Consider the following 27,205-nt stretch of genomic DNA (forward strand, 5'->3'; position numbering starts at 1 on the left):
GTCTGAGGCTTTCTTTGCTCAATCCTGCTTTATGTCCCCTTTCTTTCAGAGGTTTCAGATAGGCATCATGGTCTGAAAGTTTTCCATGACCAGTCCTGTTTCCTTCTCCTTTTATCTTTCACAATAAACCTCTTGTCCTCATAGCTGTCTCAACATCTGCTTCCCAGAGGACCCAACTGACATATACTATTTGTACTGGTTATTTACCTGATTTCTGTCCAAATCAAATTTCAGTGAGCATTATCTGATTTCCCTTTTTTTAATCCTCTTCCTTGAATCCTCTCAGTCTTTTCCAGCTCATCGTTTCCCCACCCCCGACACTTGCTTCTCCTCTAAGGTACACTTAATCTGAGTAAATGGCACCGCCAGTCACTCAGTTGCTTTTACATTTGTCTTTCACATTTTAGTCCTTGACCCACTTAGAACTATTTTGGAGGGAGGGAGAATACTGTGTGAGATAGGGATCAGTCAGTAAAACTGGAGAATTACCATAGTCAGGGATGAACAAGGTCACAGAGGTAATGAGGGGTCAGATCATGTAGGTCTTTGTTATATGACATTAAAAGGCCTTTGGCTTTTACTCTGTGTGAGATGGGGAGCCACTGGAAAGTTTTGAGCAAAGGAATAATCTGACTTAGTTTTTACCAGGAATGTTTAGGCTGTTCTATGGAGAATAGGCAGTAGGGCAAATCTGGTAGAAGAGAGAGAGTAGTTGGGAGAGAATTGCAGTAATCCAAGATCAAGGCCTTGGTGGCTTACAACAAGGTGATTTCCGTGGAACTGGTGAGAAATGACAGTATCTGGGGTAAAACTCGGGCATCATCATTTTATTTTGTAAAAAGTCTCCCTAGGAGTTTCTGGTGCACAGTGAGGGTTGAGAGTCTATGCTACAGTTCATGAATTTTTACAGGGGTATTTGGAATTTAAGCCACACAGGCTTCTTCCTCATCAGCTTGATTTAGGAGAGAAGAGAAGCATAGTAATAATAGCAAGTGCTTTTGCATCTGACTGAGGTTCAAATCCGTGTTAGTTATTAGCTGTATAACCATGAGCTTCAGTTCCTTCATTTTAAAAAGGGAGGTAGCCACTTCATAGGTATGTTTGTTATGTTGAATGAACCAATGTAGATTAAATGAGCCAGTCTCTGACATATATGTGCTCACAAAGTAGTAGCTTAAAGAAAGATCTAGTCTATCATGTTGGTAAAAGTATTTTAAATTGATGATGCTCAGTGTTGATAGGGTATGGAGGAATAGGTCCCATTGTTGATGGGAATATAAATGGAGAGCAATTTTCAAATATCTATCAAAATTTCAATCTCCTTAACCCAGTCTGCTTCTAGAAATTTTATTTATGAAAACAGTCACACCTATGTACATATACTCAGTGCAGCATCTTGTAATGGCAAACAATTGGAAACAATTTAAATTACTTCTAGTAAAGGAATAAATTATGATGCATTCCTTTTATGGAATGCTATGAAGTTGTTAAAATTAATGTTGATCTGTCATGGAAAGATTGCCAGTACATATTTTAGCTTTTAAAAAAGCACCAGGGCTTCCCTGGTGGCACTGTGGTTAAGAATCTGCCTGCCAATGCAGGGGACATGGTTCGATCCCTGGTCCGGGAAGATCCCACATGCTGCAGAGCAACTAAGCCCGTGCACCACACCTACTGAGCCTGTGCTCTAGAGCCCACGAGCCACAACTACTGAGCCCATGCACCACAACTACTGAAGCCCGCATGCCTAGAGCGTGCTCCACAACAAGAGAAGCCACTGCAGTGAGAAGCCCGTGCACCGCAATGAAGAGTAGTCCCCGCTCACTGCAACTAGAGAAAGCCCACATGCAGCCACGAAGATCCAACTCAGCCAAAACTAACTAACCAAATAAATAAAATTTATAACAAAACAAACAAAAAACATAAAAAAGCACCAGTATTAAAGCTGAGAGTATGTACTTAAATCTTCAAAGTTTGAATTTTTAACAAGATTATATTTATTTCGTCTTCAAATTTTTATATGAGCCCATATAGAAAAAATATTGATTGACAGTAACTTCATACATAGACAGTAATACTTATAAAATTATTAGTATTCATATTTTCTTTAAAGATACCGTATGCCTTGTTATTACAATAACATTGTTTTATATACTATATATCTGGATTTTAAAAAGATTTTAGAGCTGTAAATTATTCTAATATAAATTATAGATGCCTCAATGATTTCATTTAGGAAATACATATGAAAATTCCATATGTTCAGCATTTTATTACATAATATTGAAGATGCAGATATATAACAGATAGTTCCCATCCTTACTTGACTAATAATCAAATGGGTGGGTAAGATGAAAACAGATGAAATAAGTGAAAAAATACACATATACACGCAGTACTCATACTCCTGTGTGTATATATATATATATATATATATATATATCTGTTGATCTGTGCGATGACAAGTGCATGACAGCATGTGTAATAGTATTTTTTGCAATGTTTATAATAGTAAAAAAAGTTGCACAAACCTAACTGACCATCAATAGGTATTAAATAAGTTGTGATAAACATAATGGAATATTATGTAAAAATGTAAAATATTTAAATCTATAGTTATTAACAGGTAAGATCCACAGTCTGTTAGGAGAGAGAAAACAAGTTTAATACATAATATATAACGTCTTCTCTGTATAGATGGTAAATACTGTAGTCGTCAAAGGAAGTAAGGAGTGGAATGGATTTAGAGAACATTTTTAATTAGTATTTCCCAAACTTTTTGGACTCAGATTCCTTTTCTTAATAATTTTAAAACAATTTGATCAATTGTACAGTATTTGATAGTGAAATTTAAAACTATTTATATCTACATAGTATTAAAAAATTGCTTCATTAATTTTTGTTCTGTGTTCTTCAGAATCACTGTTGGCTCATAGTGAGTTCCTGGTCTTGACAATTGGCAAATTGATTTATGGTCCCATAGATAAAATTCATTCCCTAATCCTGAGAATCTGTGGAAATCCCTTGTAAGGAAAGTAGTATCATAGTTTTGTAAGTTTGTAAATTATAAAATTGTTTTTGACAGTGTTTAGGAATACCATAATTTGTGGCATTTTAAAAGTGTATATTTTATTCTCACTTAGGCCGAATACATCAAGCAATGGTAACATCTTTAAATGAAGATAATGAAAGTGTAACTGTTGAATGGATAGAAAATGGAGATACAAAAGGCAAAGAGGTATGATCACTGGGTTGAATTTTATTTCTAGTCTTATAATCAAGATTCTGAATATGAAACAAAACAGAAAACTGTATAGTTTAATATAGTGCATGTATCCTTTATCATTCTTGAAAAACTTTCAAGTGATTAAAAAATTTCACTGATAAAAAGGTAGATTCCTCCTGCATATCTTATGTGATTGGACATATGATCAAGACAAAAAAGTACTAACTTAAGAGAGATTCTTTTAAATATATGTGGGTTATAATTCTAGATAATTTAATTTTCAAGGTAATAATGTTCCTTAGGCTGAAATTGTTTAACATTTATTCTCTGTGTATAAATTTATTTGAAAATGAAAGGTTAATTGTCCAAATTCACTCTCAAAATATATGCATTTTATCAAACAGATTGACCTGGAGAGCATCTTTTCACTTAACCCTGACCTTGTACCAGATGAAGAAATTGAGCCCAGTCCAGAGACACCTCCACCTCCAGCATCCTCAGCCAAAGTAAACAAAATTGTAAAGGTTAGTGATGCAAATTCAGAGCAGGGTGTGTGTGTATTTTGGTTTGAAATGGGACTGTGAAGAGTATGTTTAAGTATTTGTTTGCTTTTTTAGTAAAACAATTCTTTCTGCCATCTACATGCGTGTATATACACGCATACTTTCAAGGATCGAACAGTTGTCTAATTCACAATTATGACGATCATTAGGTAAGATCCTAGAAATTCCATGCCTGATTAGGATTTTTCCTAAGACTAATTGTTTCTTAGGAGACATGGGTCGAAACCATTTGCTTGCTAATAATATTTGTTGAGTGAATACATATGACTTTGATAAAAAAAAAAAAAAAGAGTTTCTTATTCATAGTAAATTCCCATTTTAGTAGTCTTTTGAAATAGTAATTCTGCTATTTACATTTATTTAAAAAATGGGAAATGACAGATTGTAGTGTAACTATTTCTGTATTATCTGTGAAGAATAATTTATTTATAAATTTTAAAACCATGCTATGCCCCCCAACAGTTTTATCTTCACAAAAATAAAAGGCATGTGATTTTTATTATTTTAAAAGATAATTCCTCTTCCTCTCTATTGAAATGTCTCTGTGTTAAAACTTTGTATCAGAATACAACTCTTTAAATCAGATAGTCCCTCGCAGTTGTTAAATCTGCAATTCTTTGTGTTCAAAATTCTTACTACATGGACTTCCCTGGTGGCACAGTGGTTAAGAATTCGCCTGCCAATGCAGGGGACATGGGTTCGAGCCCTGGTCTGCGAAGATCCCACATGCTGCGGGGCAACTAAGCCCTTGCACCACAGCTCCTGAGTTTGCGCTCTAGAGCCCGAGAGCCACAACTACTGAATCCACATGCCACTACTGAAGCCCGCGCACCTAGAGCTTGTGCTCTGAAACAAGAGAAGCCACCGCAATGAGAAGCCCACGCACCACAACGAAGAGTAACCCCCACTTGCTGCAACTAGAGAAAGCCCGGGTGCAGCAACGAAGACTCAATGCAGCCAAAAATAAATAAAATAAATTAATCAAAAGTTCTTACTACATTGTTGATTTTATCTTCTACAAAGATTAATATGACATGACTTTAGCCCTATAGGAACTCACTGTCTTGCAGGGAAGACATACATAAGCATCCACATATAATATGATATAAACTCAACAATATCAACAAAACATTGTGCTTTTTAAACCATGTATATGACCATAAGACAGATTTTCAATTTATATAAATTCAACATATTGAGAGTCACTACTTACAGGTCATTAGTTAGTTACCCCTTGTTAGTGGACTGTTTTTCATACTTGGCTTCACAACCTTGAATGATCATCATAGTTTATCCTTCTTGGAATAAGCAACTTTTGGTGTGCATTAGAATCACCTGGAAATTTTTTAGAATATATTGATTCCTAGACCCACTCGCAGAGATTCAGTTTTATTTTATCTAAAGGGTGGCCCTGGGATTTCCCTGGTGGCTCAGTGGTTAAGAATCCACCTGCCAATGCAGGGGACACGGGTTCGAGCCCTGATCCGGGAAGATCCCACATGCTGTGGAGCAGCTAAGCCCATGCACCACAACTACTGAGCCTACGCTCTAGAGCCCATGAGCCACAACTACTGAAGCCCGTGTTGCTAGAGCCTATGCTGTACAACAAGAGAAGCCACCACAATGAGAAGCCCTGCAGCAAAGAGTAGCCCCCACTCTCTGCAGCTAGAGAAAGCCCACCCGTGCACAGCAATGAAGGCCCAATGCAGCCATAAAATAGATAGATAGATAGATAGATAGATAGTTAAAAAAAAAAAAAGGGTGGCCCTAGCATCAATATCCTTTTAGCAGTACCCATCTGATTTGAACGTGCAGTTAGCATTGAGACCCACTGCATTATTTGATATCTTTTTTTAGGTGAATAAAACAAAGTCTTGGTAAATAAATAATAGGACCAAAAACTTGCTGCCCTATCTATGCAATGTTGAAGTCTTTGAAAGTCTAATGAAACCTTTTAGTAAAAACCGACAGTGTGCATTTCATAGTATTTTGATGTTTCAGTTTAACAATGGGCTGTAAGTTGTCTAAAACTAGTATTTTGTTATTTACCCCCGACATCCAGAGATGAAGTGTATTACATGATTTTGGCAGGATAGCATGATGATTAAAAAACACACACTTTAATGAAATTACTTAATCCTTCTTTGCTTCACTTTCCTCATCTGTGAAACCAGAATAGCAATAATAATGATGTCACAGGGTTGTTGTGAAGATTAAGTGGATTAATACATATAAGGTCCTTAGAACAGTGCCTGGCTCGTTTTCATTCCTGAATATTTTGGGGCAGTGGTGGGATACTCATATAAAAAAAACTTGAATATTGATGACATTAGTGATAGTTTATCAGAAGATAATTTTAGTTTTTTGTCATTTATTTTTTCCCTTTTTTTCATTTAGTTTTATATTATTGTATGTCTACCCACTTATGTTTAATTAAAGGAAGCTGAGGCCATGTTAGGATGAAGGGGAAGGAGGAGAAGTGCTTAAACATCCCCCCACCCCCCAACCCCGCCTCAGTGGATCTTGCCCAGGATGGCAGCGGTTTCAGGGGGGTGGGGGGGGAGTGACTGGGCGTTGCCACCTCAGGAGACATGCCAGTTCCAGTTACAACGCAGGGATCACCGCAAACACAGCCGCCACAGAAGCACTGTGGCATTACCTCTCCCATCAGCTTAGCAGTCCCCAAGGAGACTGACTCCCTACTTACACAGAAACTGTTTGAGACTCTGAAGCCCTCTAGCGTTTTTGAAGAGGAAGAGGAGCTTTCTTTTTGAAGAGGAAGAGGACTTTAATTTTGGGAAAATTAAATAACCTGGTAAAAGAGTGGATATGAGAAATCAGTGAAAGCAAGACTCTTCCACGATCTGTAGTTGAAAAGGTTGGTGGAAAAATTTTTACATTTGGATCTTATAGATTAGGAGTACATACAGAAGGTGCCGATATTGATGCATTGTGTGTTGCACCAAGACATGTTGATCGAAGTGACTTTTTCACCTCATTCTGTAAGTTGAAATTACAGGAAGAAGTACAAGATATAAGAGCTGTTGAAGAGGCACTTGTACCAGTTATCAAACTGTGTTTTGATGGGATAGAGATTGATATTTTGTTTGCAAGATTATCACTGCAGACTATTCCAGAAGACTTGGACTTAAGAGATGACAGTCTGCTTAAAAATTTAGATATAAGATGCATAGGAAGTCTTAACGGTTACAGGGTAACCGATGAAATTTTGCATCTAGTACCAAACATTGACAACTTCAGGTTAACCCTGAGAGCTATCAAACTGTGGGCCAAATGCCACAACATCTATTCCAATATATTAGGTTTCCTCGGTGGTGTTTCCTGGGCTATGCTAGTAGCAAGAACTTGCCAGCTTTATCCAAATGCAATAGCATCAACTCTTGTACATAAATTTTTCTTGATATTTTCTAAATGGGAATGGCCAAATCCAGTCCTATTGAAACAGCCTGAAGAATGCAGTCTTAATTTGCCTATATGGGACGCAAGGGTAAATCCCAGTGATAGGTACCATCTTCTGCCTATAATTACACCACCATACCCACAACAGAACTCCACGTACAATGTATGCGTTTCAACACGGATGGTCATGGTTGAGGAATTTAAACAAGGTCTTGCTATCACAGATTAAATATTGCTGAGTAAGGCAGAGCGGTCTAAACTTTTTGAAGCTCCAACTTCTTTCAAAAGAACAAGCATTATATTGTACTTTAGCAAGTGCACCAACTGAAAAACAATGCCTAAAATGGGTGGGCTTGGTGGAATCAAAAATCCAAATCCTGGGCTTCCCTGGTGGCTCAGTGGTTGAGAGTCCACCTGCCGATGCAGGGGACACGGGTTCGTGCCCCGGTCCAGGAAGATCCCACATGCCACGGAGCTGCTAGGCCCGTGAGCCATGGCCGCTGAGGCTGCGCGTCCGGATCCTGTGCTCCGCAATGGGAGAGGCCACAACAGTGAGAGGGCCGCGTACCGCAAAAAAAAAAAAAAAAAAAAAATATGAATCCTGGTTGGAAGTTTGGAGAAGAATGAATTTATTACACTGGCTCATGTGAATCCCCAGTCACTTCCAGCACCCAGAGAAAATCCTGACAAGGAAGAATTTCGCACAACGTGGGTGATTGGGTTAGTGTTTTAAAAAAAACAGAAAACTCTGAAAATCTCAGTGTTGGTCTCACCTACGATATTCAGTCTTTATAGGCAAGCAATAAACAGCAAGATGTTTGAGGTGGACATGAAAATTGCTGCAATGCATGTAAGAAGAAAGCAACTCCATCAACTACTGCCTAATCATGTGCTTCAGAAAAAGAAAAAGTGTTCAACAAAAGGTGTCAGGTTGACACCTCTGAATGATAGCAGCCTCGACTTGTCTATGGACAGTGATAACAGCATGTCTGTGTCTTCACCTACCAATGCTATGAAGACCAGTCCATTGAACAGTTCTGGCAGTTCTCAGGGCAGAAACAGTCCTGCTCCAGCTGTAACAGCAGCATCTATGACCAATATACAGGCTACTGAAGTTTCTGTGCCACAGGTAAATTCCCGTGAAAGCTCAGGGGGTACATCAAGTGAAAGCATTCCTCAGGCTGCCACACAACCAGCCATTTCTTCACCACCAAAGCCTACGGTCTCCAGAGTTGTTTCTTCAACACATCTGATAAACCCACCACCAAGACCTTCAGAAAATGCAGCAACAAAGACACCTAATCCTATAGTAGGAGTCAAAAGGACATTCTCACCTCATAAAGAAGAGAGTCCCAAGAAAACCAAAACAGAAGAGGATGAGACAAGTGAAGATGCTGTCTTGCTTTGAGTGGGCATGATAAAACAGAAACAAAGGAGAAACTTGATACAGAGACAAGTACAACTCAATCAGAAACCATTCAGATTGGGCTTCCCTGGTGGCGCAGTGGTTAAGAATCTGCCTGCCAATGCAGGGGACACCGATTCGAGCCCTGGTCTGGGAAGATCCCACATGCGCAGAGCAACTAAGCCCGTGCGCCACAACTACTGAGCCTGCGCTGTAGAGCCCACGAGCCGCAACTACTAAAGCCTGTGCACCTAGAGCCCGTGCTCCGCAACAAGAGAAGCCACCGCAGTGAGAAGCCCATGCACTGCAATGAAGAGTAGCCCCTGCTCACTGCAACTAGAGAGAGCCTGTGACAGCAACAAAGACCCAACGCAGCCAAAAATAAAAAATAAATTTATTTAAAAAAAAAAAAGGAAACCATTCAGACAGCGGCTTCTCTGTTGGCCTCAGAAAACATCCAGTACAGGCATTTCTGATAGCCCTGCTCTCCCTGCAAATCCTATTCCTGTTATCAGGAATTCAAGAAAACTGAGATTGAATCGGTAAAAACAACCTCAGGGGTCCATAAACAATATCTGCCAACTCAACCTGTTGTCTTCAAATGCTAAGAAAGGAGAATGGAGGGTACCAGACTAGACACGACTGAAAATGGATTTAGGTTTTTTTGTGACCTCCCTTACTGGGCTAATCAGCACTTGATGGGAAGTCCAGGCTAGTGTGTGAAGCCAGGAGCACTGTGATTATTGTGTTAGCAACAGTTGCATTAACTATTTCAAAAAATCACTGCCTTTAAAAAAAAAACCTCAAGCTGTATTTGTATTCATAATTGACATGTGGACTGGGTTTATGTTTGCGGCATTGTTTGGAAAATTTGCAATACAAGCTGGCATAAGAATTCCTTATTCCGATGATGCACTTTTATGTATTTTTTTTTATTAGAAAGTAGAACTAATTTTAGATTTTCAGCTTGACAGATTTTCATTTTTTCCTGAAGAATTTCCTTTACCATTAGTTTCCAAATTGGATGCCATTGTGCAGTGGTGTACTGTTGTACTTCAGAGAAGGGATAAGAGTACATCTAGTTCAGTCCCTATGAGGTAGCTGTAACCTTTAAAAATGAAATGTCAGCTCTAGGGTATATATTTGACATTGAAAGAATAATTAGGAGATACTTCGTTTTGATGGGGTCATGATTAAGAAATGCTATATTGGTTTTGTTTATAGAATTGTTTAGAGTGCATCCAAATCAGCGATCAGCCAGCGAATATTTTTCTTTGAGCTTGTTAAAGCTCCACATTCTTTTGCCTTCAGTATCTTGTCTTTGAAACAAAGGTTTTGCTCCCTCCCCGTTCTTTTTCTTTTCCCCTTTTTGCTTGTATGCATAAGGTAGGACTTCTTTCATAAAAAAACGAAATGCCAGTATTTTCTTAAGCCATGATGTGAAAGCAGTGACCCTGTGGCCACATGGCACAGAACACTAACTTTGGGTCCCATGGCTGAAATTTTAGGGTGACTAAAAATAATGCCTGTGAAACATGATATCTATCTTGGATGGCCATTTGATCTCTAAATATGAGGAATTTTGTACGCTCCACAAAACTCCTGTCTATAGTAAAGTTGATTTTCAATTTTAAACATGTGGGCAAAAAGGCATTTTCTCCAAGAATTTTAAACAAATTTTGATTTTTAAATGGTTGACTAAAATTTGTCAGTAAATTTTACATGTAGAAACGTTTAAAAATCATTTCTAGCAAGCACTTGACATCTAGTCAGCTCTCTACTCCTTTTTTCATTTTGTTTTATCCTATCAATAATTCCACATAAGTAAGCAGCAGTGCATTCATCTTTACAGAATATGAGGGATGCCAGATGTTGATAAGCTTAGTTATTCTTTCTTAATCTGGACAAAGCAAACCCAACAGATTTTTCTGATGAGCATGTTTTATGAATCCTCTATTGTGTTCCATTCTATCACACGTACATTTTTCATGTTAAACTGTAATTACTTAAACTCTTCCCCTATCCTTCTAAATTAACTTTCCAAAGTTGGAGTGTAGTCTTTTCCCCCTTAGACTATGCATTAATTGAGGCTTTCTTTTCGCCATACTTTATAATGTCTAGTATACAGTACTTCTACGTCCCACATCTTTGCTCTGCACAGTCACCTTGCCCTTCCTCCTACCATCTAAGAAGAAAAGATGGTCAGACTAACAGGTGAAGTCTACAAGGTGTCTGTGTGTTCTGTGTAGCTTCAGAGTTAGATTGAAATTGCCAGGTACAGATTTAGTCTTGTCATTTTGTTCACACATTGGGGAAAAAGAATTCAGTTTATTAAACATTTCATGTAACCGCACCCAAGTTTTGCCAAGCTGGGAACTTGGACGTTTTCTGTTTAGTGACTTTTTAATTCTAGTTTTCATAACCTGGAGATCAGACTGTTGGTTTCGCATGATGTACGTAGTGTCTCATGACTAGAGTTTGCTTTGTTTTATAGTATCTGTACTCCTTGTATTTTTCAAGAGCTATTTTGTGAGCAGATGATGTATTTCTCCATTGAAACCACAATAAAGAAAAACAGCAAAAAATAAATAAATAAAGGAAGCTGATTATGATAGACATATATATGAGGAATAAAGAGAGAAAGTAAAATGAACATTTTCTTTTCTATAGAATCGACGGACTGTGGCTTCTATTAAGAATGATCCTCCTCCAAGAGATAATAGAGGTAAAAATTTACCTATTAATTTTGCCTGTTGCCCTGACAAGGTAAATCAAAAGTAAATATTACCCTTCACGTTATTATTCATTTAAACTTTACATGGCTAATTTTAAGATTGATATCGTCTTGATTTCCCAACACAATAATGTCAGTGATATAAAAAAATGATTTATAAAGGTATGTGATGAATGTGAAACTCCATGATATATGCCATTTTGAGGCATCTTACTTACCCAATAATTTTTCAGATTTGAGGAGAGTATTACGAGAAAGAAAGGAATGGGGTAGTAGTTAATTGATTTCACAAGGGTAAGTTTAGTCATTGTGATATTTTTACATTATTTTCTGGCTAACAAACTTTCAAAAAATGTCATGGGTAACTTTGAAGACAAGTCGAACAGGTATCAATTGCAGTTAATTTCAGGTCTCTCATATGTTTTCAACTAGGTGATATAAAGCACAGTTCATTTCTTTTCTACTATTCAGCAGTTCAGAATGGTCCTTTCTCATAGTGATGTTTCCTCTGTATGTATGGATGCTGAGGCAGGACAGGTGTAGGTATTAGAGGAAAGGTTGGAGGTAGAGGGAAAGTCCTGCACTTTCAGCACTATTCTTTGAGTCTTGTGAAAATTTATATTCCTTTGTAAAATGTGATATTTATATTTAACTTAATATTGCTTTTTCCACTTTTGTAACATCCACAGTGGGAAATTCTCTGTTGAGGATTTGCGTATTTGACAAGCAAAGAGTGGGAGTTAGAACAAAAGGAGGGTTGCAGGATTTTTATGTTTTTACTTGCTGTATTTCTGAATTGTGTAAGTTTTTCAAAATGAGAATGCGTATAAAATCTGTATTTTGCACACTTACTTTTTAAAAATTATTATTTAAAATCAAGCTTGGCTTGGTTTTTTATAAATTATTCAGATTGAGTTTTATTTATTGAACAGAATTGATTATTACATATATTTTGAAATTTTGTTTCACTTTCAGTGGTTGGTTCTGCACGCGCACGGCCTAGTCAGCTTCCTGAACAGTCTTCCTCTGCACAACAGAATGGTAGTGTTTCAGATATATCTCCAGTTCAAGCTGCAAAAAAGGAATTTGGACCCCCTTGTATGTAAATCATGTATCAAGGATTCAGTCATTTTAGGCATACATGTATGTTCTCTTGGTCAACTTTATAAGTCCCCAAATTACAAACTTAATTGCATATTTTATTTTTACCATTGTGGAAAATTTTTTTTGTTGTTAGTTTAGTCTGTTAATTGGGTTTTTAAATGTATATTTTGGAGGAAACAATTTATAAATATAAAACTATAACAATGTTTCAGTTGCTTTGAATTTAAAATTATGGCCAGATAATTTTGACAGATGTTATAAAAGAAATTCTTATGCTTCTTGATCCTTTCCAATTCAAAGATCTTTGATTCTAAACCAAGAGATGACATGTATCAATATGTTAGAGTCATTTTTCATGACTCTTATTTGTATATTGTCCTGTTCCTAGCTTTGTTAAAGCAGCTCATAAGTAAAGTTCACATATTTGTCATAGGCATGTTTTGTCACTGTGTACCTTTTTTTGGTGTGTGTGGTAAAATTTCATACATAAAATTTTTGTGTATAAGTATGGTACTCTAAAAAGAAAACTAGGCTTCTACAGCTCATCTGTTTCTTCCAGCACGTAGAAAATCTAATTGTGTGAAAGAAGTAGAGAAATTGCAAGAAAAACGGGAAAAAAGGAGACTACAACAGCAAGAACTTAGAGAAAAAAGAGCCCAGGTTTGTAACAGAAACATTTTGTTTATGCACCAACCAAAGATTAGACTGTGTCAGTGAAAGTGATTGGCTTATGAAAAAATAATTGAGGCATTCATTTAAAGATTTCAATATAGTTCCTTAAATTGATATTGAGGAATAATATAAACTCTTGGGGAAATAAGTTATCGTAACAGATTTTTTACTAAATAAACTTTTCAAGTTTTAGTGGGTATGTGTTAGTCCTAAAGCTTGTTCCATTTTGAATAGTAAGCCATTGTGTTAGAGAATTCTAATAGATGTATAACATTGAGAATAATAGGATTTTGGCTTTTTAAAAGGACTAAAAATACATTCAGAAAAACATCAAGTTAAGGTATATGGTTATACTATCCATTTTATTGTTTTTCCATGGTTAATAAGTTCAGCATATCACAGTGAAAGGGTGGAAATTCGTTGTGTGTTGATTTATACTAGATGTTGAGAGTATCTCTGATGTGCCCCTCTTCTCACATTTCCTTTAGATAGTAGCAAAACTTTACTAGCAACAGAAAAGTTGCTTAGAAGACTGGTATTTTATCTCTCTACAGGTCTTCACATATTAGAAATTATGCTATTGTACAAATAATTCCTCCATTGTGCTTGCATTGTATCTATTATATTCTCAGAACTTGTTTCCTGTAATAAAATACCAGGATTGTTTCCTTATTTAGGAGTATGTTCAAATGCCCTTAATCATAAAGATGTTGTGTTGTGGAATTGTGGAATCAGTATAATATTCAACCTGAATAAATCAACTTATATCTGAAAGTGACCTGAGAATGACCAGTTGGGTTTTGAAATGAATAATACTTGTATCTACTGATACTTAGTACAGATGCCACCTGGTGTTTCCTGTGGGTACTTCATAATATTTTTACATCTCTTTGTGACCTCTTCTTTACATTCTGCTTCTCAGTTGACATAGTTGGTGTTATTTCCCAAAAGGTTAATTGACAGTATGTTACATTAACAGTTTTGAAATTTAGTTGTACTCAAAGCAAGTCTGCATATAGTATATGGGAAAAAGAACCTGACCTAAAATGTTTAACAATTTATACTCATAGCTAGGAGAGGCTGTTAACTGTTGCTATTTGTATCTTAATCTGAATTTTCTCAGTTGTGAAGCAAAATAGTAAATTGCAGTTAGCATGCAGTAGTTTGAATTTTAAAGATTTAAAAAATTATCTTGGCTTTTGATTCCTTTAAATTCTATGTCCTATTGATTTGGGGCTGTATTATACCATGCCTTAGTTTTTTTTTAGAGAGTCATTAATAATAGGAAATGAACATAAATGAATCCATAGTTCTACTTTGCTGAAACACTGAATTAGGAATTGGGAAGAAGAATCTGATTAAATGCATTTTTCTAAGAATTTCGGCTTTTCTAGAGTTCTTTATTGATGTTTAGGATGAACACTGTTTTTGGTTTGCTCAGTTTTCTAGGAGAATTAAGGTATACGTATAACATATTTGAAATAGGTCAAAGGTGGTTTTAATGAGTATTTTGTTTGTTGTTAACAGAAGGCATGTAGACTAACAGAATTGTGTTTTTTAATATGAAAGTGATTCCTAGGCATACTATTAATCTTGAACTCTGAAACTATATCACATCTCAGGTTTGAGTTTGGGCTTGGCTGTTATAAATGACACAACCTATTTAATTTTCAAACCATATATAACATAAACGCAACAAATACTACATTATTGTAATTATAATAAATGATGAATTCTCTGTATTCTTACAGGATGTTGATGCTACAAACCCAAATTATGAAATTATGTGTATGATCAGAGACTTTAGAGGAAGTTTGGATTATAGACCATTAACAACAGCAGATCCTGTAAGATTCTTTATTAACAGTTGCTCTGGAACTTTTTATGCTGTAAATAAAAACATGTTTGATACCCCCTAAGTTAATACTGTATTTAGTTCTGTAATTTTTTCTCTCTTTATGGGTGCTCCTTCTCCTTCTCTATTTTAAGAAGATCAAGAAACCGTTGGGAATTCCCTGGCGGTCCAGTGGTTAGGACTCTGAGCTCTTACTGCCAAAGGCCCGGGTTCAGTCGCTGGTCTGGGAACTAAGATCTCACAAGCCACGTGATGCATCCAAAAAAAAAAAAAGAAAGAAAGAAAGAAACCACTCACACCCTTATTTTCTCATTATTTCCCATAATTTGATACGTTAGACATGCATCTCACAAAGATAATCCACTTCAAAGCAAGCCTCTGTGTCCTTGGTAGGACAGAGCAACAGTCAAGGATGATGTCAGAAGACCCACTTTCCTTTCTGACCATCACTTACACTTTTATCTCAATTCCAAGTTTGTTTCCTCTTGGGTTGGGCTGTAGATCCCACCATCATTCCAACTTACTACTAATTTATTTTAAAATAAATGTTACTCTGGCTTTTAACAATAAGTGATGGCTGTTGAGGACTGCTGTAAACCAGAAATCTAGTGCTTGAAGAATGTTCTGTCTTATGCACCTCCTTTCCTATTGAAGAATGGGAATTTATTGAACAGGGAATACTTTTGTGAGTAATTTGTATTTATGAAAAAAAATCCATCTGACCTAGTGTATACAGAATGAATTGGGTACACAAAATACATCTGACCTAGTGTATACGGAATGTATTGGGTACACAAAATACATATAATACACCTGTGTTAAGGCAGGTGTATTATATATGATTTAATAGAGTAGTTCACAACATTTGCATCTCATATATTTTACTCCTTGCTACCCTTTCATTTGTTTAACCTACATCTGAGCTCATACTTTATGATAGTGACTGGAAAACTTTTTCTGAAAAGGGCCTGATATTTTTGGGTTTGAACCATATGGTCTTTGTTAAAACTACTCAATTCTGCCTTTGTAGTATGAAAAGCAGCCATAGACAATACATAAATGAATAGGTATGGCTGTTTCAGTAAAACTTTACAAAAGTGGGTAGTGGCTTGGATTAGGCTTTCAGGCCGTACTTTGCCAATTCCTGCTTTATACTAAATATCATTAGAAGGCAAGTATTGGGAACATTAATTTTATGAAAAAATTTAATGTCTAAGAATTGGCATATTATAAAATTGTTCAAATTATTTTGGCCAATAATCTTCTGAGAACTGTTTCTTGTCTACAGCTAGTTATCTTTGCCTATAATTTTCCCTATAATCAATCTGAAAATATGCCACTTGGTAGGAAATTTTACTTTTGTCGTATACAGCACATCTTGAAGTGAATAAGGTAGTTTCTTAACGTGAACCTATTGCTACTAAGAGTGGTGGTGTCCTCTGCAAAGTTATTTCCTAGTGGTTTACCAAATGACAAGCGAGTTTCCATTATACTTAGAATTTTTGAAATAATTGTGTCTGATGGCTATTAAAATTTCTTCAAGCTAATTTGTTTTTTAAGCTTACTTATCCTATTTATGCTATGCATAAATTTCTAAAACCTCGGGAGGAAATATTACTTTTTAATTAACTTTTCAGTGTTTTATATACCACTGATAATCACTGGAAAAAAATATTTTATTTCTAGATTGATGAACATAGGATATGTGTTTGTGTAAGAAAACGACCACTCAATAAAAAAGGTATGCTTATTGAGTTCTAATCAAGGGTTCATTTTTGTACTGTTTGCAATTTATTTTGATAATAGCAGAAATCAGATTGGTTTGGAAGAGTTAAATGTAAATCATTTCATTTGTACATAACCATTATACAGATTTCTATGGTTAGGTCTGTTGATGTGATACTGTTCTAAGAATCTTTGCCATTCCTGGCTTTACAGAAATCTTGATTTTTTTTTTTTTTTTACTTTGTTGTTGAAATATTCTGTTTACTTGAATGGCATATTTATGGGATATTTATATTTACAGGACTTACTACTTTTATCAAAATTCTTACTACTTAAAATAATTTTTGTGCATTAATTCAAATACTGTGAAAATTACTGGGCACTGATTTTCATTTATTCTTTTAGAAACTCAAATGAAAGATCTTGATGTAATCACAATCCCTAGTAAAGATGTTGTGATGGTACATGAACCAAAACAAAAAGTAGATTTAACAAGGTACCTAGAAAACCAAACATTTCGTTTTGATTATGCCTTTGATGACTCCGCTCCTAATGAAATGGTTTACAGGTAGGTAAATTTGTTTTAAATCAGAATTTTGTTCTTATACTGTGTGTTTACCACCACCACTGAAACTTATGTTGATCTTGGCATATCTCTCCAGAGGTGTAATATCCTTTTCTTTCCCCCTGAGTTTAAACAAATAAGAATATTTAATAAACATGATAATGAATTTTAACACTTGTTTTCTTTAATGCTCCCCAAATCAGTTTTCATTAATGATTAACTTTATACACTATATAACATACCATATGTATGGATAAGAAATTTCTAGAAAACATTTTCTGTACCTCTAGAGATGGGATGTGGCTATTTTTTACTTTTTGATCTCTGCAGTAGTGAAGAAATTTGAAATAACTGTTATACATCCGTCACTTATTTGTCTGAATCTTTATTTAGCACATATGGCCACTTAAGGAAAAAAGTTCTGTAAATCTACTTGCATTTCCCTAGTTTTATCATTTCTAAGCTTTGGAATAGTTTTAGTACATGAAATTCTTGCATGTTCACATGTTCAACTTACAAACAACTCAAACTTACATGTATTGTGCATTGATATCCCACATTTTTATCCAAATTTAGATTTTTATACATAGTTTGTAAACATTTACTTCTTATTATTTAATAGGTCAGTTTTAGCAGCATTGTTATTTCAGTCTATATTAAATTGTCTTGAGTTACTTGAATGCTATGTTTCATTGCCCTTTTATTTTATAAATTTGACTGGAAAACAGAAAGTTAAAGGATTAATAAGAATCCTAAGAATTGAAGATGTTATAAATGAGATAAAACCAACTCCACTGGTCTTAAGCCAGTAAACTGGGAGTTCAGCTGTAAAGAAAGAGGACAAAACTAAAGAACATGTGAATGCTAGATAGAGGTATTGTGAAAAATTTGTTTTGAAAGGGAATTATAAATTGTATATTTTTTACTTTTTTGAGAACTGAGTCCTGTCCTCCCCCCTCACTCCCTTCTCTGCTTCCATTCCTGTCTCATAAAATATGTCTGTCTGACTTTTGTAATCATTTTCAAGAAATCACTATAAATAAAAGTATGTTTCTGTGTATGTGCTAGATTTAGTAAACGTATTTCACCCTGTATTTATGCTTCTTAATTTTGCCAATATTGATTCTCTCCCCTTTCTCTTATCCTTAACTTTTATGGATTGAGAAGTTAGCTTTTTTTTTTTTTTTTTTGGTCTGATCACTCTTCAGACTCATTTCCAGTTCTTTTTGATTAGAACATTTTTCTGCCCCTTTTGTTCTGTACTTTCTCCAGTTGTGCCTTTAAAAAAGAAAATCAATAGAGCTGTATAAAGTGTTCTACATATATTCTTTTGAAGACTGTGTAAAAAGTAGATTTGTTTTCTATCATGCTTTTAGGGCTCTGCTCAATGAAGTATTTTTTTGTCCCTCCCTACCTTTTTATTTTAACTCCAGCAGTGATTATACCAGTACATAATATTTGGGCATCCTTTTCCTGAATCAAGACTATCAATTCAGAATTCATTGTCTTATAAGCATAATTTATATTTACTTACATTCAAGGAAATTTTACCACTTTTATACTTGTTTAGATAATGTTTTTGTACTTTTTTCCCCTCTAGCTTTTCTGTATTGAGATTACCACTCTTGATTCTGTTTCTGTTGAAACCATTGATACTTTTTTTGGGTTGGGTTGGGGTTTTTAGTTTTGGTTTTGGTTTTCATATCTGTCCTACTTGTCTGGCTGATATTACCATATTTTGTTGTTTTTTTTAAAACTTTCCTACTGTCTTCTATATATTACGTCTTTAGCTCAGTTACTATCAGGTTTTTTTCCCTGTCCATTATTATTGTGGCCCTTGTTTATTTCAGAATTATTGCTCGAAAATATGCTTTAAAGAGCTTTAAGCAATTCTAGGACATGGGTATTTAAAATTTTAAATCAGTGGTCAATTGTGGCCTCGCAGTTGATCCCACTGGTTTGTTAAAAATCTTGGTTTAAGATTTGCTTATAATAACACTTGATATTAGTTTTATTGTTTATTTGTTTAATTTAAATATTAACTGTATGTTCTGACTGGTACATTTTATTTTTAAGGTTTACAGCTAGACCACTAGTGGAAACTATATTTGAAAGGGGAATGGCTACATGCTTTGCTTATGGGCAGACTGGAAGTGGAAAGACTCATGTAAGTAATTCATTACAGTTACATCCTGGTATGAAGCCAGTTTACTTTCCTTATAGCTTAATTCTAAGACCTAAATTCTATTTTCTTTTTAACATATAGACAATGGGAGGTGACTTTTCAGGAAAGAACCAAGACTGTTCTAAAGGAATTTATGCATTAGCAGGTAACTCCCCTTTTTGCATATTATTTATAATATTTCTCTTGAATATTATTCAGGTGGCTTGGAAATAAGATTTGGAAGTACTGTCCAGAATTTTAAGGGTAACTAATGCTATACTTACTATATATTATGTCAGTTTTAGATTAGCGGACTGTTTTGAAAAGAACTGTGCTTTGGGGGCAAAAATCTTGATTATGTTTGTGTTGTAATCTGGCACATTGTTGGAGCTTAGCGTTTGTTGTTGAATAACTGCTTTGTGAAAAGTTTCCATTTGGTATGATTATGAAAGTAACCTTATTATGACTGCCTATAATTTTATGCTATTTATAAAGATAAGTAGTAGCATTCTCTTCTTGAATATGAAGGAGAGTGGCCTCTAAACTTTAAATGTAGAAAAACTATTGCTACTATTTTTTTTTGAAAATTAATATCCACTTTAATCTTCATTTTTCTTATTGATACTGTCTTTCTAGGTAAACATTAGTTGATTTGAATTGCTTTTTTAAAACAGAAAATTTGAATTGCTTTTTAAAAACAATATTTATTGCATCTTAATAAATTTTCTCCATATGCAATTATTGACAGCTCGAGACGTTTTTTTAATGCTAAAGAAGCCAAATTATAAGAAGTTAGAACTTCAAGTGTATGCAACCTTTTTTGAAATTTATAGTGGTAAGGTAAGTGGAAACTTAAAAAAATAATTTTTTGTTTTTTAAATTATGGTTAAAAAATGCATAACATAAAATTTACCATTCTAACCATTTTTAAGCGTAGAAGTTCAGCAATATTCACATTGTTGGGCAGTCATTGCCACCACATAATTGTTATATGTATTTGGAATATTATGTTAAAGTTCTGTGATGAGATTTTTTAAAATTCCCTTTGAAACTCTTTAACTTCAGTATCGATCATTATTATTCTAATAACATTATTACTAGAATTCTCTGAAATAATTTTCGGACTCTGAATGACTCATTTTTATAGAACTATTCTTTTTTTATTTTTAAAGCTAGCTTTCTTTCTTTTTTTTTAGGTTTTTGACTTGCTAAACAGGAAAACAAAATTAAGAGTGCTCGAAGATGGAAAACAGCAGGTTCAAGTGGTGGGATTACAGGAACGGGAGGTCAAATGTGTTGAAGATGTACTGAAACTCATTGACATAGGCAACAGTTGCAGGTAGCTCTCATTTTAATTAAGAAAGCAAAACAGTTTCATGATCAGTTTTAGATACTTTCAAAAGCAAAGCAAGGATGTTATTCAGCGCATTTTGGACGTAAAATCATTACTCATAAAAACTTCTGAAGTATGCCAGATTAAATTGTATTAATCTGGTTATGTTTGTGTTGTTAATTCAAAATGTCTCTTTTGTATTTAAATAATTAAAACTGAATAGTTTTTTCTTTTTTTAATGAAAATATTGTGGTTTGCACATATAAATTGAACTTTTTACATATCAGAATGTTCTTAATTACATTGTAGAACATCTGGTCAAACATCTGCAAATGCACATTCATCTCGGAGCCATGCAGTGTTTCAGATTATTCTTAGAAGGAAAGGAAAACTACATGGCAAATTTTCTCTCATCGATTTGGCTGGAAATGAAAGAGGAGCTGATACTTCCAGTGCAGACAGGCAAACTAGGCTTGAAGGTGCTGAAATTAATAAAAGCCTTTTAGCACTCAAGGTAAATAAAGTGCATTTAATTGTGAAAAGTCTTTTACTTTTGACTTCATTTTTGTTTACTCAGTTACAAAATTATACTATTTGTTTTTCCTAATAAGTAAGAGAGGTATCAAAATTTAGTTGTTTATGTTTGCAGTTATAGATTTATATTGTACCCAGAAATTTTCTTTACACATATTATTTATTCTTTTTAAGGTAGATAAAGATCTGTTAGTCAGCAGGCCAATTCCAATGCTGCTTAGGGAGATTCCAGAGGGCCTTAATCATTAATCAGTCTTTTTTCTTGAAGGAGGGCAAGGAACCATAAAACTGAGCTAAGAAAGTTTCTCAGAAAAATGTGGAATGGCTTTCAAAAAGTTAGGCCACTATTATATATCTTCCTTGACTAGCAAAGCAAAGAAAGCATTCTGTTTTTTTCTTTTGTAGTACCACTTTAAAAGTTTAACTTTTTACAGTTATCCTACTGCCTGTTATTTCTAAACACTAATCATAGTCTCCAGAAGAATCTTTTGGAATTAATAAAGTAGTCTTTTGGATTGGGTTTTTTTGTTTTCCAAATTTCATTTTCTTGAATTAGGATTTATGGGAACATTTCTACTATGCTGTAAATCTCTTAATAGAATTTTCAGAGCTGATCAGATCTTAAATGTTAGGGTTATGGTAAGAGGTGTTTTAAATATGTTCATTAAGATTACTGTTTATAAAAAGTAAAATCTATGAAATTTGCTTTCTTAATTTTCAGGAGTGCATCAGAGCCTTAGGTAGAAATAAACCTCACACTCCTTTCCGAGCAAGTAAACTCACTCAGGTGTTAAGAGATTCATTCATAGGTGAAAACTCTCGTACCTGCATGGTAAGTTTGTTTTGTTTTAATCTTAAATGAATAATTATGTAGTATATATGGGAAAATTATAAAATACATTAATGACAGTCATTTAAAGTCTATTGTGAGAGATACAGTGATACTTGGAAATGTGGTCCCTGCCCGTCTGATAGGATTATATTGTAGTTATAATGCATTCTACTAATTCCAACATCGGAGTCTTTGTGAGATTGGTTTTCATTGATTTCTGTTTTCCTTGCATATTGGTCACACTTTTCTATTTCTTCATATATCTAGAATTTTGGATTATATAATTTTCATTATGAATGAATATTTTATGGACACTCTGGATTCTGTTATGTTCTTCTAAAGATTATTGATTTTGTTATTGTTGTTGTTGTTATTTTAGCTGGAAGTTAACTTAGCTGAACTCCAAACTCTTGTCTCCCCAGCTGTGGGCATCAACTGACCTTGAAATCTCTGTTTAGCTCTTTTAGACTTAGCTATGTTTCTTGCAGTCAACCTTGTGTTCAGGGATCAGCCAGAGATTTGGGTAGTATAAATATATATGTAGAATATGAGTTTCTTCCTCTGTGGTTATTTCTCTTCTGGGACAAACTTCACTTCCCAGCTGCTATGGTGCCTACCTCCAAACTCCATCCTTTAGTTTAACCAGTGAAACTCCAGATTTCTATTGAAGTTTTAGTTGTCCTGTGTAACAGCAGCAGAGTTTGCCCTTAGGCAAAAAAAGTTATCAAAAGTAGGGGCGGACAGTCACTCAATGTTACTCCCTTCTTCTAGGTGTTGACCTCCATTTTCTGCCTGATATTTGATCATTTTGTGGTGCCATCAGAGTTGTTTATATTTTAACTGGAGTTTATAATTATTCTTTGATTATGGGTATGAGATAGTGAATTATCTTGGAGCTAAGGTATCATTAATAACTCTTTTTTTAGATGACCATATTAAAATTAGACCTGACTGAGCCATATGTCAGTATTACTTGTCATCATTTATAACATTTTCTTTACCTTTGCATTTTTCCCCCATAGATTGCCACAATCTCTCCAGGCATGGCATCCTGTGAAAATACTCTCAATACATTAAGATATGCAAATAGGTATGAGAAATGGTTATTTATTTTGAAATTTGAAGGGAATAGAACAATATATGGTTTGATTTAATATCTGATAGGGTAAATTTTACTGCATTGCTCTTTACATTTTCAAAAAAAATTTGCATGTTATTCATTGAAATGATGTCTAGAATCATTTTGTCATATTCTAAAAATAATTGGAAATGTGTTGTGTAATTTGGGAAGACATATTTTTAGTAGAATAGGTCTTAAAATCATAGAACATGATTGTATTTTTCCATTAACCAAGTTATATTTCATAATATTTTACTATATTTAAATCATGAAAATTCTTATTATTATATTAAGACTCAAAAGTAAGTGAGTATCAGGAGCCAGTCTGTATTTCTTAAATTGTTTTGCATATGCTGAAAATTATTTCTGATAATCTTAAATATTATACATGGGGAAGCTAGGGTTTAAGTAGGGATAGCACAGTTCTTTCTGGTGTTCTGTATGGGTTACATTTTATTATTTATGGCAATAGTGTTACAGACGTTAATAGACAATTGCATTATTACAAATGAGAGGATAAAAAGCATTACACATTATTAAAGCAGTTTATTCCTTATAGTCACAAAATGCCCTTGGAATTTTGGATTGTAATAGGCATGTTTATATTTGTTCCAGAGATTTGTTCCCATTGCTCTTGTTTTGAATGACTATATATATAGTTTTAAATTTGTATTATCACATATTGCATTTGTGATTTTAACCTAGAGATAAAATTCCTCTTTGTATTCCATTTCTAGTGTGGAGAATCTCTTAATTTTGCTAAACATGAGTATTTGTACTATTTTTTTGTTTTAATCACTATGGAAATTTTATTTTTAATCTTTCATTAAAGTATGAAATACATATGCATACAGAAAAGTACCCAAAACACAAGTGAATAATTTAATGAATATTTACAAAGTGAAAATTCCTGTCATCAGACCAACAAATAAAACATTTCCAGTCCCCCAGAAAATTCCCCATGTGTCCCTTTCTAATCACGAATCCTGAATAACATGCCTAAATCCATTAATTTCTACCCCAAGGTAGCCATTGTCCTGGCTTTTGTGGAATATTTCTCAATTTTCTTTCTCTCTTTTTAAAAATAGTTTTACTACCTATGAATGTATCCCTGAACAATATAGGTAGCTGTATTTGAACTTCACATAAATGAGATCATACGCTTTGTTCTTTGGTATTTTGCTTTTGCTTCAACTAAAGAGATTTTTAAAAATCATCAGTAAAAACTGTTGGAAAGTATAAACTTATTGACCTTTTGTAAAGATATTAAAAATAATAACTTTTAAAAATAATTGAACTTTATTTTTAAATTTAATACCCTTTAAACTTTGAATTATAAGATTCTAGCTATGAACCTTTATAGTACTTTTTTTTTTTTTTTTTTTTTGGTGCGGTACGCGGGCCTCTCACTGTTGTGGCCTCTCCCGTTGCGGAGCAAAGGCTCTGGACGCGCAGTCTCAGTGGCATGGCTCATGGGCCCAGCCACTCCGCAGCATGTGGGATCTTCCCAGACCAGGGCATGAACCCGCGTCCCCTGCATCAGCAGGCGGACTCCCAACCACTGTGCCACCAGGGAAGCCCCTATAGTACTTTTAATCATTCTTTGTAGTGAACATTTTTGATATTGTGGGGTTTTTTTCATTAATTTAAAATGCTTCTTGTTTCAGAATTGTTCACGGGAGAGATGAGGAACAGCTTAGTGTAGTAAAATGATTGCCGTGTTGTAGAATTAAAACCCTCCATGTCTTCAGACTTCTGGCTGCAAAGGAATCCCCCTAATGTGAAAATAAATGCTTTATCTGGTTATTCCTCTAGTTCATTTAGGTCCAAGTAAAATATTTTAATTTATTATCACGTAATGTGATTCATTTGCAACCATTACTAACCATCTAGGACAAATAATTCTGTCTTTTATTTCCATATCTCTAGGAATAAAGATTTTCAACCTCATTTGATAGCTCATTTGAGGAATATAATTCCTGCGTATAGAATAGTTTAGGTTGGGCAAGAGAGCTTTGAATAGAGGAAAAATGTGTGGTTAGGGGCTAATAGGTATCTAAATTAGGAGATTCTGAAAGAATAAGTAATGGGGTTGGGAGTAAAAAGAGTTATTAAGTCAGTATTAGAAATTTAGGTTTGTCAGCACGTGTGTAAATAAGCTTTCCAAAAGGATAAAGGCAAAGGAATCTGGTATTCAACCTTTCAGAGTAGATATTACCAATAGGTCAAAGAAAGATTCTAAATAAAAGAAATTATTAGTTTGATCTATGTGACTATCTTTGATGTATAACAATAGTAATTTCATTTAGTTCAACCTAAGAGAAGTAATGAGAAAAACAGAGAATATGGTTAGTATATTGAAGTGTTTAAACATAAGGTTCGTACTCACAGCTGGGTTTGAACCTCAGTTATGCCACATTCTCATTGAGTGAACTTGGGTAAGATACTTTATTGCTCTGAACCTATTTCTCATCTGTAAAGTGGTGATAATAATATCACAATATTGTCGTAATGATTAAATAATATAATGTCTAAAAAATATTAATCATAATATCTGATACATAGGAAGTAATTAATAAATATTGCCTACTGTTTTGAAATGGGATTGGCCTAAAGAGGACATAGGGAGTCACAAAAATTGGATCATAAAAGCCATGATTTAGTTAAATATAACTGTTAGAGACATTAGCAAAAGCAATTTAAATTCCATTGCTAAAGGATTTTTTTCACCATTGTTCGTCACCTGAATCTCCAAACACAGGAAATTATCTGAGTGACTGTTTTCTCAGTTTGTTCGAGGATTGCTTTATAGCTAATAAGTTAATTAATTATAAATGGTGTATGCCATTAGGACTTAATTTTCTTGTGTCCTGTTTGAAAAGACTGCAAGAGTGTTGAGGACTCATTAATGCTAATAAAATATTCATGGTATTGACTACACAAGGAAATTAGACATGAGTGGTCATGTAGCTAAATACAGGGCATTTCAAATTTAGGTGATGGACTCGTTAAACTTCTAGAAAGATCATGAGAAAAGGAAGGACTATGTAGTAGGGAGTCAATAGAACAGAGGGGTTCAAAAGCCTCTTCACATTGATTATTTTTAAGATAGTGTAAATATATTGTCATAACAACATTGATCCTTTTCTAAACAAATTAAACTGAGTACTAAATGCAAATTTGAAATGTGCATTGCTGTCTTTACAAGAGCATTTTCTTTTAATTTGTTGCTGTTTTGGTGCTGCAGAGTAAAGGAGTTTGGAATTAGTCCATCAGACATTCCCTTCTCACAGGGTAGTGGCAGTCGCCCTGATCTCTCTCCTTCTTATGAGTATGACGACTTTTCTCCTTCAATTACCAGGTCTACTTCATTCTATACATGTTTATTTTAATAGTTTCTTTTGGATTGTGCTATGTATACATGTTTTATAGCATTTACTTTCATAGCATATACTTTTGTCCTGAGCCATTTTATTTTTCATTTTCATTTTGTTTGGCAGGTGGTGGTTATACTGCATGATCTTCATTTTTATTTACTTTATTAATTTGCTTTAAAATGTTGATGATTTAGAATTCAGGCTTCCTTTTCCCCTCTCATCTTTTTAAGGATGATGTCATCTTTGCATATTTACCATTGAAGGATAAACTGTCTTATTTAAAATGAAGTTTACATTCTTTCTGTCTGCAAGGAAATCACAAGGCTCCTCTTGACTTAAAAAGTGTACCCTCTCCCAGATATGTAAATTGAAGTTTAAGGGGTAAACTTTTTTTAATGATAGAACTTTACAGCTTATAATCTTTATAGATTAGAAATATTTCACATGTAGCTATTTTAATTGAGCCTTCTAACTACCAAATCTGCAAAGTGTATTAAATTCTTTGATTTTGGGGGACTTCCCTGGCGGTCCAGTGGTTAAGACTCCACGCTTCCACTGCAGGGTGCGCAGGTTCAA

The 27,205-nt window shown here is 34.4% G+C and overlaps 1 protein-coding gene and 1 pseudogene across 3 annotated transcripts in view; both read left to right on the forward strand.

Annotated features, from left to right (window-relative positions):
• The window catches only part of KIF2A (kinesin family member 2A), a 69,159-nt gene that overhangs the window by 31,414 nt on the left and 10,540 nt on the right, over positions 1 to 27,205 (forward strand). Inside the window, exons 2-17 of one of the 3 annotated variants that reach the window (XM_029216488.1) lie at positions 3,144 to 3,238; positions 3,631 to 3,750; positions 11,285 to 11,339; positions 12,324 to 12,446; positions 13,012 to 13,112; positions 14,876 to 14,971; positions 16,666 to 16,720; positions 17,110 to 17,272; positions 19,346 to 19,436; positions 19,536 to 19,599; positions 20,182 to 20,273; positions 20,630 to 20,772; positions 21,076 to 21,280; positions 22,022 to 22,132; positions 23,155 to 23,222; positions 26,500 to 26,613. In XM_029216488.1, coding sequence (XP_029072321.1) covers positions 3,144 to 3,238; positions 3,631 to 3,750; positions 11,285 to 11,339; positions 12,324 to 12,446; positions 13,012 to 13,112; positions 14,876 to 14,971; positions 16,666 to 16,720; positions 17,110 to 17,272; positions 19,346 to 19,436; positions 19,536 to 19,599; positions 20,182 to 20,273; positions 20,630 to 20,772; positions 21,076 to 21,280; positions 22,022 to 22,132; positions 23,155 to 23,222; positions 26,500 to 26,613 — 1,696 coding nt within the window. The remainder of the gene's footprint in view (positions 1 to 3,143; positions 3,239 to 3,630; positions 3,751 to 11,284; positions 11,340 to 12,323; positions 12,447 to 13,011; positions 13,113 to 14,875; positions 14,972 to 16,665; positions 16,721 to 17,109; positions 17,273 to 19,345; positions 19,437 to 19,535; positions 19,600 to 20,181; positions 20,274 to 20,629; positions 20,773 to 21,075; positions 21,281 to 22,021; positions 22,133 to 23,154; positions 23,223 to 26,499; positions 26,614 to 27,205) is intronic. The other 2 variants (XM_029216486.1, XM_029216487.1) reach the window with 2 other exon arrangements.
• Positions 6,355 to 9,695, forward strand: LOC114891934 (annotated as a pseudogene).

This window comes from Monodon monoceros, unplaced genomic scaffold (assembly GCF_005190385.1).
Source record: "Monodon monoceros isolate NGI ecotype Baffin Bay Population unplaced genomic scaffold, NGI_Narwhal_1 Super_Scaffold_12, whole genome shotgun sequence".
Classification (NCBI taxonomy): Eukaryota; Metazoa; Chordata; class Mammalia; order Artiodactyla; family Monodontidae; genus Monodon; species Monodon monoceros.